The 14,969-nt window shown below is 32.8% G+C and overlaps 1 protein-coding gene across 1 annotated transcript; it reads left to right on the forward strand.

The window, feature by feature from the left end:
- Window positions 1-7,044: 7,044 nt before the first annotated feature.
- On the forward strand, window positions 7,045-10,404 carry LOC7475531 (homeobox-leucine zipper protein HOX3). The gene is made up of 4 exons (XM_024610062.2): window positions 7,045-7,303; window positions 7,564-7,745; window positions 7,857-7,936; window positions 9,910-10,404. Exons 1-4 carry the CDS (start codon window positions 7,216-7,218, stop codon window positions 10,235-10,237), a joined length of 678 nt encoding a protein of 225 aa, XP_024465830.1. The 5' UTR covers window positions 7,045-7,215; the 3' UTR covers window positions 10,238-10,404.
- Window positions 10,405-14,969: the final 4,565 nt, after the last annotated feature.

The following is a 14,969-nucleotide window of genomic DNA, read 5'->3' on the forward strand; positions in this document are numbered from 1 at the left end:
TGTAGAAGTCTTATCATAGAGACTGTTCTCTCTATATACAAACTTTATATTTATAAAGTGTTAAAAGAAATACAGATTATTTCTCCACCTCGATCAAACGCTCAACTTTTGGAACCATAAAGCAAAGGCAATTAAAAGATATCTCTTAAGATTATTGCGTACAAACTTAATTCTATATGGCAAGGAATTGATGATGAATTTGAATTCCTGAGTGGTTAATATCCAAAGGGCACCTTTCCCTCGTTAGTTTAACGATGAACTTATGCAATTTAGGATGCTGTTAATTGGAGGGTAAAATATTGGGGTTTCAAATTTTGGTTCCGGTGGGAATAAAGCTCCAAAACAACAGTGCATTACTAATCTCAAAAAAAAAAAATCAGTTTAAAGATGATTAAAGAAATAATCATAAAAACTGAAATTATAAAGATACTTCTACGTACGTATATTGAAACAAATAAATATACATTTATATGAGTCCGAGTCGCTTTCATTTTTTATCGAGGCCAGGCTTGTCCCAGTGGATTTTTATTGCGATGTCAAATCAGGATTTTAGCTAGGCTAGCGTCGAAGACTTGCCTCGGATTAAGACAGTGCACTGACTGGTTCTTGGAAAGAGAACGTGCTAGACTCGTGCTAGTGAAGGAATTCTTTTGGTCCTTCGAACATTGATTTCCCTAAAGTCCTCGAAGGCATATATTAATTATGTCTGTCTCAACAAATTAAGTCACAATCCCAGGGAGCAAGTTCATATCGATTAATCACGCGAAAATTAAATTAGGACCTTACGATAAATCTTTGTAAGGCTGTACGGCTGTAAGGGTGGTGGTGGTAAGGTATAAGAGGGCATCAAGAGTGGCAACAAGTAAAGTCGATCGGGTTGGGTTTTTTCGGTAAAAAACAGCACTTGTATCCTCCAATCGTCTAATTATATACGAAATGCCATACACAATCCTGCAAAAATACGAACTTTTTGTTTAAGTGCTGTTTTTTATTTCTTGTCAAATCCCTGGTATGTCACGAGAAAAAGAGAATATATCATTCCAAAGGTTACACTATTTAGCACAGAAAATTGCATCATCAACACAACTACAAGTTGCAAGAACATGGAAGATCCTGTGCTGCCTCATCCTGAGTAAACCAAAGTCCAAAGACGAATAAAGTGCATGTCCATTAAAAACCTGGTTGGTTTGAATCTTGTAGGTTTCGCCCAAACAAAGTCTAGATATGAGATATGTGTAATAATGAATGTACGATTTCTAAATTATAAATAATTATTTGCAATTATGTTTCTCAAGTTTGTCTAGATTCAGGTGAAACTAGGAATTTTTAAGTGGGGATTACAATCAAAAAAATTATAGGACCAAATTAAAGAGGCTGTGGAGAAAATATATTATTTTTGTAGGGCCGAATGCATAACTATTATGAAAACAAAAAATTGAAGGGTCAAATTAAAAATTTTACAATAATGAAATGTAAAAGAATTATCTCAATTTAATAGTTTAAGTTGTTAGGTGAGATTTCAAAAATAGTTTTATATTACTCTATAACATGAAAGTGTCTTAGGGTCTGTTTGGAAGTGTGATGGAGATTTCTTTTCAAAATAATTTTTGTTTGAAAATATATTAAAATAATATTTTTTTTATTTTTAAAAATTTATTTTTGACACTAGCATATGATCTAAAAGCACAAAAAAATTAATTTGAAAAAAAAAATAAATTTTTTTCAAAACCATGGTTCAATCGCACTCCCAAACACACTCAAATCTGTCAAATTTGCGACTTAGATCATGAGACCATGTAATCTATAGAAAGAAAATTAAAATAAATTATGAAGACTAATTTTTAATTAGCCCAATGTTGAATGATAGAATAAAATAAATATATTAAAAAGGTTAAAAAAAACTAAAAGATCATTCAACCTGGGTTAACCTGTCAAACCCTCAACTCGAGTCATGAAATTGAGAAAACCCTATAAAAATCAAATCGAAACAAATTACAAAACCCAATTTTCAATCAATCAAAAATTGAAAGATGAAATGAGAAAAAAAAACATAATCAAAGTCAACCCGAGCTAATATGTTAAACTCGCGATCTAGGTCACGAGATTGAGATAACTTCATAAAAAAAAAAAAAATTATAAAGCTCCATTTTCAATAGATACAGTGGTGAATGTTGAAAAAGAAAACTGAATCCATAAGACTAGGAAACTCCATATAAAGCAAATTAAAAAAAAAATTATAAAGTTCTATTTCTAAATAACCTAATGTTGAAGATGAAATTGAAAAATAAATAAATAAAAATAATATTAAAAAAACATATTCAATTAAAAAAAAACAAAACAATTGATCGAGTCAACTCAGGTCAACTTGCTAACCTGCGATCTAAGTTGTAAGATCGGGATAATCTCATAGTTAACCTAACATTTATCTAGTAATTTGAGAATTTTTTGTTACACATATGTTAGAAATCAAAATTTATCATCATTTAACATGATTATAAAACCTGAATTGGTCTAGAATCCAATTGATATGAGATTTTTGACAGGTCGAGGTCGAGAAAAAAATCAAGTCAAGGTATTGACATGATAAAAAAACCTAGGTTAATTGGATGTTATATGACACTTTCAATATTATATTCATGTTGAAAAATCCAAACTTATATGATATTTCTGGGTTAAAAATTAATCTGAGTGTTAAATCCACATTAAATTAGTCCTTGGCGTTTTTTAAATATAATTTGAGTCCCTGAGTTGTTTCTTTCTTTCTTCTTCTTCTTTTTTTTTTGTCTGTGATGCCATATTTATATGAAGGTTCAGGTTCTGTCCTGCTCCTGCCCTTAAAACTCGATCACCCATGACAAACGTATGAGGCCTTTTATAGCACGTCTTGGCTTTTACAAAATAATGAAAAACAAATTCATAAATACATTCTCTAAACGAATAATTGACATTTTTTTTTATTATCATTATTAAGAATAATCGACACTTATTCCCGGAAAAAATATATGAGGCAATGAATATAAAAATTATACCATAAAAAAAAGTCTTTTCTTTCAGAACCTTAAATTCCTTTTAGGAGCTAAATTAAACAAATTTGGTATATAAAAAAAAAAACCCAAATTACCAGTCTCTCTCTCTTTGTCACACACAAATATACACTTAAAACTCAAATCAACAGAAGCTAAAACGTGAACAGGTAGGGGATCTGCAATCCTTGAAGGAAGACAGTGGTGGCGTCTCGATCTGCTTCGGTGGTAGTGGTGGTGACTGCTAGCGTGCGTGTATGGTGTTTGGGATCTGTGGAGCGTGATTTGATAGTTTTGATTTTCTTTTTTAACTAATTATTTTATTTTTATGTATTTTGGGTAAAAAATAAATTGAAATTTTAATTTTTGAATAGAAAAAACTTCTGCCCTGTTTTTCGGTTATTATAATAGCTGAAAGCCAGGTAATATTAGACAATGTATTATTTTTCTTAAAAAAAAGAGAGGGTGGCATACAATGCATTATTTTTATATTTTTTAAAAAAGATATTTTTTAAATTATTTTTTATATCTATTTTTTGAAAATAATTTTTAAATTTACATGTAAATTAATATCCCTTCTTTTTTTATTTTATTTATCTAGACTCTTTTAAATAATAATTATTTTTTAGTTATTTTGTACGCATTTAATATTTTGAGAGATTATTCTAATTTATCTATAATTTTTTTTTTGGTTTTATATAAATAAAATTTATTTTAAAAAAATAAAAAACATTTATTTTTGGATAATATTCTTAATACGTGAAACCTTGTATAGTATTTTGTTTTGCCTTTTATTTTATATCAATCAATTCATATACATCTAATTTTATTATTATTTGATAAAAAAAAATTAATTTTTATAAGCAAAATAGTTAAACACAACCATGTTAAAAGATATATACATAAGTTTATGTTTTCAATTTATTTTATTTGATATATACATAAGTTTTTTTATTTTACTTTTAACTGTTTTTATATAAAGTTATGGTAGCTAGTGAAGAGACACTACTGAAACATCTGGACAATGATGATGGAAAAATCTGATGATATTTAAAAAAATTTCATCGATATTAAAAATAATTGATAAAATTATAAACGGAATATCATAATCGAAAACTTACTCATTGGGGGTATCTGTTACTTTATCTTTCAACAGTTGTTTTGCATTGGCCAGGTTCATCATTAAGACTTAAACCATAATTAATTAAATATCAAACATGACTGCAACTTTTGCACTGTTCATAACATAAATGATTCCTCCTGCTGCTTCATCCACAAAAAGGAATTCAATTCCTCCTGCTGCTTCTGCAATTTGCAACAAGTTTTGTAAATTAGCTTGGCAAAAGAAAGCATTACAATCGATTTCAGAAACCCAGCAACAAACCTTTTTTCTAGTCTTAGGTCCAGTCTGACCACCAAATTCACCACCCAAATCGGTACGTTGTACTTCCGTTACTAGAGCTCCTACCGCCTGGAGTTATCTTCCAAGTATTCGGGGCTCTCATGGTCTTACTCTAAGAATTCTAATTATGTTACTCGTGTTTTAATTTATTGTGAGTTAGATATTTTTATTTTATATAAAAAATATATATATAGGTTTTTTTAATGTATTTTTATAGTTTAAAAAATCAAAATTTAAATCAAAATTTTTATGCATACATATAATTAAATGGAACGAGAACTATGTGTCCAAAAAATAATAAATCTTGAAAAATCAAGAGACGGGTGTTGATCAAGATATTTAATCTCGAAAAACAAAACATTCACCCTATTGTGTTTACTAAATTTATTTATTAAGATAATTTTTTTATTTAAGCAAACAATAATATATAGAAATAGAGACACAAATTAAATTGATTGAATAAAATAAAAAGGAGAAAAAACATTATGCAAGGTTGCATATATTAGAAATAGTATATGAAAAAAGATTTAAAAAATAAAGTTCATCCATACAAAATATTTAAAAAGAATTATAAATGACTCAGAAAAACTCTTCACATTTAAATATATAACTAAAAAATAATTATCATTTAAAAGAGACTCTCTAAATAAAATAAAAGGAAGAATAAGTACTAATTTAAATATAAATTAAAAAAGTAGATTAAAAAACCATAAAAAGAATCATTAATTTAAAAAGGAGCAGAAAAAAAAACAAAAACAAAGACTAGGCGCTGCTGCGCATGACCTATTTGTCAAGGCCCTTGCGCGGGTCTGCCCTGATAGGCCCACATGATTGGGCCCTAATTGTTTTTTTTGTTTGCAACTGAGGCGGATGACATGTCGCCCATCTCAATTTTTTTTTAAAATAGACGATATGTCGTCTGATTTTATTAGATTTCGACCAATATGATGACTAGAAAATCAGGGTTTAATTTTTTTTATCCCAAAACTTATTTTTCAACGTTTTTTTTTATTCTATCACTATTTTCATCTAAAATTCTTGATGAAAATTTTTGTTGGTATTTTCATCAATAAGCCATGACCTAATAGTTTCCGTTGTTTTTTTTTTTTATTTATTAATTTTCTAGTAATGATAGCAAACACCACTTCTAACACATTCATCATACGTGTATTATATCAACATTGTAAAAAACTAACCAATAATGAGTTGGTTTAGTGATAAGTGAGCTCTTTATAGAGAGCTCATCCATGAAGTTTAGAGTCTGAATCTTATATACCACAATATGCAATTGGTGATATATCTACGTCTTCACGCATGATTATAACTATCATAAAAAAAGACTTCAAGCTTCGACTCTAACATGTTAAATGATATCAGGCAAAATGAATGATAAAAAAAATGATACAGGCATGATCCTTGCTCCTCATCAAGATCCATCAACTTCTCTTAATGAATTTTGGAGAAACGAGAAAGGTAATAGTTTTTATATATGAAGGCCTTCTTTTTCTTTGATTCTTCAGGCGACCGATGGCGTCAACGAATCAGGTGCAGTTCTAGTGACGGATGTTACGAGTGGTGCCGCCGTAGTAGAGGTAGAATGTGCTCTTACAGATGTCGGTGATCACCATATATTTTTATATTTATCAAAAAATAATAAATCCTAGGTTTACGCCATAAATTCCTTCCGTCAACAGGTTTGGATTGAATTTGATGAAATCGCTTAATTTATTAAAAATCTATTAAGATTAAATGGGTTCTTCAAGTGAAAAACATAGCCGATTCAATCAACAAATTTAATTTATACCAGACTTCAGATCTTAAATTATTAAAATCAACCAATAAATGGGGTCAAATTGTATAATTGTATCAATAAGATTAACAAAAAAAAGTGGTTGCAACATACAAACGTACATGCACTCCCTACATAATAAACGACTCTTGTCCACACTCCTTATCTCCCCAGATCATGTTTTCTTCTCTTTGCATAAATGTCAAGAAGCGTTACAATTCCTCTCCGTGAACCTGCTAGCTAAGCAGGTAAAGCCGCATTAAAAACTGGTTTTAAAAAAACAGTAGTGGTAGACACTCAATGCGATCTTGCACCAGTATGCATCGAGACCTGGCATCCCACATCTTCCCCCATATGCCCCACCTCACATTATCAAAATCAAAATCAAACATCTATATCTTGATTGAAAATAGTGAATGGCCCAGATTGAATCACAAGAAAAGAAAAAAAAAAAGGCGAATTGAAGTGATGGGTTTTTTTCCCCTTCTGTTGGGGGGTCAGACACTCAGAAATTTTAAAGAATAATTTTGGAAAGCAATGGTGGACGCAGCAGGGCTCAAAGGCCAAGTCTAGGCTCCCAATCATTTCAATAGCTGACCTTTGAACCGACAACTAGACTCTACCCCTCCAATCACTTTGAACAGAAAACCTGCCGGTTATTCTCCTGCACCCAAATCCTCGAAGCAGTCCTCCACGTGTCTCAAATCAGATGGGTCAGACCTTTTGACTTGACGACCACGGTCAAAAGCCCTGGCCAGGAAAAACCAAAAGGGAGCAGTTAAATCAAAACAAATCCACCCTTTCAAGTTCTATTTCTCTTCATCGCTAGTATTTATTTGAGCTTCATTGCTCACCCTTTTTTACTCCCCCATTTCATATTCTGCTTTGTGTCCTTTTTGTTTTTTTTCTTTTCTTTTCTTCCCTCCTACTTTTCTCACTTGAACCTTTTCTCTCCTACGAAATCAACCTTTTTTTCTTCTTCTCCTTTCTTGTGTGCTTTCATGGCCGTTTCACGCTCAAGCTCTTCTAGCTTGGAGCTGACCATGTCCATGCCTGGTTTCGTTTCTTCTCCTTCTTTTCCTTCATCTGGCAAGCCCCAACCCCTCCCTGATCTCCTTCTTTCCTTTTGTTTTTATATGATATTCTATCTCATAGCTTTGTTCTTGTTGCGTGGCCGGTTTTCTTAATAAGAAATCTTCCTTCTGTTTTCTTTTTTTAATATGATGAAAATACATGGTTTTGCTGATTTATTAATTAAATAACTGATTCATTTTATGCCAGAAAATTTATTTTCTTGATTTATGAAAATGATCATGATGGATAATTAATCGGCGAAGGGGTTTGCGCAGTGAAAGATTTCGACATAAACCAAGTACCATCAGGAGCAGCAGAAGAAGAATGGATCTCTGCAGGCATGGAGGATGAAGAGGAAAGCACTGATGGAGCCCCACCTCGCAAAAAACTCCGTCTCTCTAAAGAACAGTCTCGCCTTCTTGAAGAAAGTTTCAGGCAACATCACTCCTTGAATCCCGTAAGTACTAAACCTCCCCTCTTCTCTCTCTCTATTTATAGTAAAACAATTATGTTTTGTGATTTATTTAAGATTAATTTGTGGAGTTTAACTATTTTTTTATGTATGCAGAGACAGAAAGAAGCATTAGCTTTGCAGTTGAAGCTGAGGCCTAGACAAGTTGAGGTGTGGTTTCAAAACCGCAGGGCCAGGTACTGTACCTTACATTTATACTATTTCATGCTTGGGCTTGGCTTGGGTAACACATTAAACTCTCTTTTGATCCCTTCGCTGTATATTTTGTTGGTTGTTAGGATTAAAATTGATGATTATAAGGTGGATACACACACACACACACACACACATATTAAAGTTGACAGAATATAATCTGAATCGGATTCTATATCTACCCGTATAAATCGTACTGATTATCATCACCAGGAAGAATAGATCTTTTGAGTAATGGGTTTTTCTTAAAACATTATATATATATATATATATATATATATATATATATATATATATATATATATATATATATATATATATCTGTGTGTGTGCAGAGTACAATATAACCTCAATACTACGTTGGTTAGCAGTATAAATAATTAAGATGCTTTAATTCTTTGGCCATTTTCATGGCTAAAACAAAGAAATTAGGCATCATAAATTATCGAACTTTTCCACCGCATTTAAAACCTGTCTGGGGCGGTTAACGTGTCCCTTTCATGATTATATTATACAGTAAAAGATGTTAGAATGTGATTCTTGAGCTCTTAAAATGACGAATTGTTCATATATATGCCAGTAAAGGGAGGCAGAAGTTGACGCGAAACTGTATATATAGTTATACGTGCTTGTTATGAAACTTTTTTTTATTTTTTGTTGAGTTATGATTTTGAGACTTGTTAAGTGATGAAATTAAATTGTTTGTCTTTTGTTGGTTAGTCATGGAGCGGATTTAGTTAAAAATATGGTTACATTAAAATTTATATTTATGCTAAAATATCTGGAATTAGATTTCAATCGAATATCCACATACATGGCAAAAATGAATGCAGATAAGCAAGGCCGGGGGTGCAAACAATAATTCTAATAGTAATAGTAGCAATTAAGATAGATAACCCTTACTGCGTATATAGTTGTCAAGTTATGAAGGTAGATGACATCTGAAATATGAAGTTAATTAGCCAAGGTGTTTTAGTTTCTTGCCATAGAACCCTAAAATATTGCATATATAATTAATTAATAAACTTGATTTAATACTACTAGTCTACTACTATATGGTTTGAGAATAAATTAAGACACGTGAGCGACAAGTGGCTCAACAAATTTATGAACATTTAATGATGAGGTTATTTCATGAGCTAACCTTTGTGAACTAATATAATGACGGTCGTCGTTCAAATATATAACAATCTAGTATCAAGATGCATGTGTTCTTTGGCCTCGTGCGCTAGTCTGATCATAACTCTAATAAGTGTTACTTTGACTCACTGTTAATAATCCTTTTCTTGGACCTTTATTATTATTAATATTAATATAATTATTTGCGTTTATTGCAATATTATTGAACGAAATCAAGAGAGAGACTAAGCATTTGCTCTTCATTATCATATTCACTGCTATTTTAATCAGTCAAAAGAAACGGATCCAGAGCTGTAAATTCGATAATGAGTCTCTTAAAGCTTGACTCCATAATTATACCAGATCAACAGACGAGATATACATTGAATTAAAGTTGAGTCTAACGATGCTTTATGAGATAATTTGATAAAAACTGGAATATTGAACATATATGATATGATAACAACAGGTATTGAATGCATCCATAAATGCTTACCTTGTATGTATGGTTTACGGAGACAAAATTCTCAAAAGTGCACTTGTTATACTCTGAGAGCAGTAAGGAACACCCAGCGAATCGGGGGAAGCAGGCAATGGCTTTATTGCAAGCTCTTAAATATGCCTACCAGCTCGCCTTTGTTGGACAAGTTAACATGGCATACATTTATGATTATTTTCATCACTTTACATTTACAACTGATCAAATCCAAATTAATGATCACAAACCAATATATATGGAGTACTAGCGCAAACGTTTTCTCACATTGTTTTATCACAATGTCACACATTATTTTGTACCAATCTTCCAATGTTAACACATTTTTCTGGTCACGTATAGGAGCAAACTTAAGCAGACAGAGATGGAGTGCGAGTACTTGAAGAGATGGTTTGGTTCATTAACAGAGCAGAACAGGAGGCTGCAAAGAGAAGTAGAAGAGCTTAGGGCATTAAAGGTGGGTCCACCAACCGTGATATCTCCTCACAGTCGTGAACCTCTCCCAGCATCCACGCTTACAATGTGTCCGCGTTGTGAACGTGTGACAACCACCGGCGTGGACAAGGGCTCCACCAAAACCACACGTACTGCTGTGGCCAACCCAACAATAGCCGCCACCTTGTCCTCTGAAAATGGAGCACCCGCACTCCAATCTCGGCAATCTTGCTAGTCAGCTGTAATGATGATTGATTACTTTGATGTGAAAGAAGATAGGTTAGAGAAATGTTCATAACAGTTTACACCAAAATGTGTATGAGATAGATACTATAGCATATGGTATCTAATCTACATGGATAATTAAATTACTTATCAATTAGCACTTTTTTTTCTTTTTAATGCTTTTTCCAGTTGACTGTTCGGTTCTTTTCTTTTTCAAAGTATAGGAAGGCGAAGTAGATTAATTTGAATTCGGAGCCCTCTACTACTTTCTCTGCATCCAAATTAATTTCATGCTAATTACTATATATGCGCTTCTGTTCATTGGCTTTCCGTGCGTACCAGCATATATTGAGGGGAGACGAAACTCCATGGTGTTACGAGAAGCACCCATATAAAATACTCGTGGAAAAACTTTCTCAATGGACATTAAATTTCTATTCAATTTCCACAAAGTCATAATGTTGAGGTGGCGGTCGGAAAAACCAAAAGTGAGAAATTCTGGAAGTGGTAATGCCTTGCCAGGAATTATAGTTAATTCTTGCTACAATAATATTCTTTTCAAACACAATTTCAACATGATGATTAATTAGTTGATGCGACGTTCTTCATAGAATTCCAATTTCATCTTGTTTTTGGGTAAACAAAATGAGTGTACATGCATACAAAAAAGAGACTATTATAATATTTCATACTTACATGAACTTGGATTAAAAGAGACTCACATACATTGCATCCATGTCAGAATGGAAGTTTAGATTGCCTTTGTAAACGAGTATAATATATCGTTTAAACATGAAGCTGATAGTGGAACAATTTAATACCTAGCACTAAAATAGTATGTTAAAATAATATAAATAATAATATTTTGAATTTTTTTTTATAATAATCGAGAATTGCATTAAAAAATAATCATTTAGATAATGGGAGAAAAATAAAAGCTACTACAAAAAAAAAGATGAACAAAAAAAAAAGTAAGTAAAAAATTATGAAGCTGACTTCTAGCATGATTCAGCAGCTTAAACAACCCAATAAAAGTTGAAAACTCACTCTCACAGCTAAATCCCAATGAATTCTCCACACCAACCTAACCCCTGGAATACCCAAATTCACTACCCAAATCCCTCAAAACACACAACATGTGCAATAAAAAAAAAAAAAAAAAGTTAATTCTGAAGAGTATAACTTAACTAGTCAGATCTTGAGTTTGTTTCGTACCACAAATCTCATAACCATTAGAGACTTACCTGATTGTTAACTTCAGGATCTTGGGAGATTAATCGAAATGCGTGTAAACTGACCCAAACACTCACATCAATAATAATAAATAAAAAAACAAGCTAAAAAAAATAATATTTTAAAACCTCACACATAATTTTAGAATAAAATACGATCTTTAAGTTACTTAAAATGTATGTTAAAAAATTTATAAATTATATTTTAAAATTTCTAGTAACAACTTAAATTGGGTTGGTCTTCTACTACTACTACTACTACGCGTGAACCAATTCCTCTCACGAGCAACAATTCCTCTCATGAGCAAAAAACTTTGTATCTTAACGGTCGTGTTGCAAATGAGCTAGAGCTCTTATCATGCATGAGAGAACGAGTACAAGGAGATATGATGGGAAGGCTCGTCCTCTGATATCATAAATATGTGTAGCTTGTTGAATGGTTCGAGGGTCAAGTTCAGTGTTGATTGAAGAAAAAAGTGCAATTAGCAACCTTTTTGAGGAAGCCAATATTCATGCCAATCGAATTATTTTATCATTACCTGACTTCTACCTGCAAACTGCAATGCGAAATATTTAAGAAATGTATTCCGTATTTCTCAAAATAATAATAAAAAAACGTAATGCACGCACAAGGCAGCGGAATCCATATGTTCATCCGAGAAGGGAACACGTGAAAAATCAAGCCGGTTAATAAATTCGAGGCAATGCTTCGTGATTGAAGGCAATGGAGGAAAAAGAAAGGGGGAGAAATGAAATTTAGTAGGATACAGATTGCTCATATCAAGGATAAGAGGCAGGGGCTACTCTCTATGATTTTCAACAGGTCTCAATCCCACCGACCAGGGAACCAGAAAGACTAATTGTTGTTTTGCTCTTACCAATTAATGAATTACAAAAAAGAAGGAAAGAAAAACTAGAAAAGAATCCGGTTAGCTTCTTTTTCTCTCTCTTTTTTTTTTTTATATATAATCGTGAGTGTTCTAGTCAATTTATATGTACCTCAACTAATCTCTCGAGACCTTGAAGTTAACGACCAGTGAGATTTGTGGCACTCGAACTGATGAACTTTGAAAAACAAATTTAAAATCTGATCAGTTAATCTATATCCATCAAAAATTTTATTATCATTATTATCTTTTTGAGTTATATTTTTACCTAAATAACTCTTGCCAAAAACAAAAGGTTCGGTAAAGTGCCGTTCATCTCTTTGCATTGCTTGATGGGCTTTCTCTATTTTTACTGCTAGTAGCAAATATCGCCCTCTTCAGCTAAGATTTGACGTCGATATAATGCCCTTGTCAATAAATGCAGATATTGTGTCCTTAAAATTGCAACCCAAGGGCATTCATACCACAACATCAGAGTGTGGCACTTTAGTAGTCGTCTTTTTATTAAATTTATTTTCCATTTTAGTTTCACAACACCTGCGATGCATATTTGGTACCCTTAACAAATGAACAAACAAGGTCACATTTCGAGGCAGCATTCAAAAACTTTATTTTTGAGACATGAGTACGATGTGACCATATGAAAATGTTTTAAAGATTGCTCGGAAAACAAAAAAAAAAAAAAAAAAAAAAACTTAATTTTAACATGTAAACTTATCCAATGATATTTCTTATTCATTGAAATAGATAAGAGAAACAAAGTCACTTCGGACATCTTAATAATGAAATAGTGATCTTTCTTTTTTCTACCTAGCAAAGGAAACACCCACATGACAATCTTTTTAAAATTTGACAAAGGAACATTACCAAATCGAGATCAGTCCATGGAAGAATAAATTCTATCTTGATATAAAATAAAATTTCCATCCTTTCTCGACCCAGATAGTATTGAATGATATGGGCCCAATACCAAGGATCACGAGCCTTACTAGAATTTCTACTCCATGTATGCGCTGCCTTTTGCTTTCTCGCTAAATCTGGCCGACCTTCAAAAATCAGGTCATAGCCCAAGCTTTACGGCCCATTTACTTTTCTCATCAGAGCTCTTTTACCAATCCACAGGCCCTGCATCTTCAGGCAATTGAGATTAGCCCAAGCCCATTTCCATTTCATAACTCAAATGAGAAGGCAGCAAGCTGAAACCAGTTATATATGCAAGACACGGATGAAATCTAGCAGTATGGTCTTAGCCTATTATCAAAGTGACATGCAGTCCGAGAAACATGCATGTATAACTAAAGGATTCATGGCAACTCCTTATCTGAACATTCCTGTAAAATCATGAGCTGGTGATGATGAGAAGGAAACAAAAGAGAAAATTTTAAGATAAAAAAAAAAAAAACATGGGCCAGACACTTCATTATGGAACTCGTTTCAAGGCAGCGACCAAGGAAGTGTAAGTCTCATTCTTTCAAATAAGCCCAGAGGGACACTCTTTGAGACAAGAGTCTTGCTATACAACTAGTGTTATCTGTGGAGGACATGTCCAAAATCCTACTTCCCTTCGTAGCATAGGAATACTCCTGTTTTTAGCAGCAGATTTGCTCTTGATTACTGGTCTTCCCCGCCATAAAAATTGGAGGTAAAATGCTTCGGATCAGATAATTAACTAATTTAGGCACACTGCAAATGTGTTCATAATTAATTTCTTGCTTCTCATTTGTGAATAGTTCCAGGGGTTACTTCATTTATGTAAGCAAGGGATTGAAGATTTGAGGAAGATGATGGCAATTGTACCTGGGTACAACACAAAATTATAATATTTTTTTTCAATTTCAGAGAGAATCAGATGGGTCTCTATCTTAATCCAACGTTGGACAGTTTACAGCTAAATTTTGCAGTTAAGGATGGTCTGATTCAATGTCGGTAGAAACAGTGACTGATCGAGCAAGAGCGAGCTCCACAGTCAACACTCGGCAAACATCAAATTAAGAAGAAATAGCTAGGGAACAATGTTGTCCCTTGATATAACTGGCACCCATTATTTTGTTTTAATTCTTAAAGAGAAGATTCAATCATGGCCCTTCCAAGTGGCAGGCAGAAGCCATACTTTGGTATCAGGTGATTGATTAGTCAAGATATTAATCTCATTTCTTGGGCTGCTAGAATCATATAAGTTGGCAAACCATAGCCTTCTAGTCTTTCAATTTTGCCACCGAGTACTGGTATCTTCGAGAGATTTTTTGCACTCTGAGAAGATTTAAAACGAGGGGAAAAGGAAGAAACCCACTTCAGATTGTCACTTGTATTATTAAATGACTAGATAATTCAGATGGGTTTTTAGCTAACAGCTAGCCTGTCTGGAAGAAGTAAAATTTGATCAACTGAGGAAAGGATTTCCGGGTCTTCACTCTGTCATACTATAAACTTACTACTTTCTAACATCCACATACTGAGCAGTTAAACAGAAACCCCCTCCCTACCAAACATTTAAGAGTGAATTCACCTAAAGAACTAATCGATCGAACCACATCACATGGGGCTAGCCCCAGATGACTCGCGTTCCCTTCACAAATAAATGTTCGCAGATACGAGTTTGTGACAATGCCAGAGAAATTTGTCA

This window comes from Populus trichocarpa, chromosome 10 (genome assembly GCF_000002775.5).
Source record: "Populus trichocarpa isolate Nisqually-1 chromosome 10, P.trichocarpa_v4.1, whole genome shotgun sequence".
In the NCBI taxonomy this organism is placed as follows: Eukaryota; Viridiplantae; Streptophyta; class Magnoliopsida; order Malpighiales; family Salicaceae; genus Populus; species Populus trichocarpa.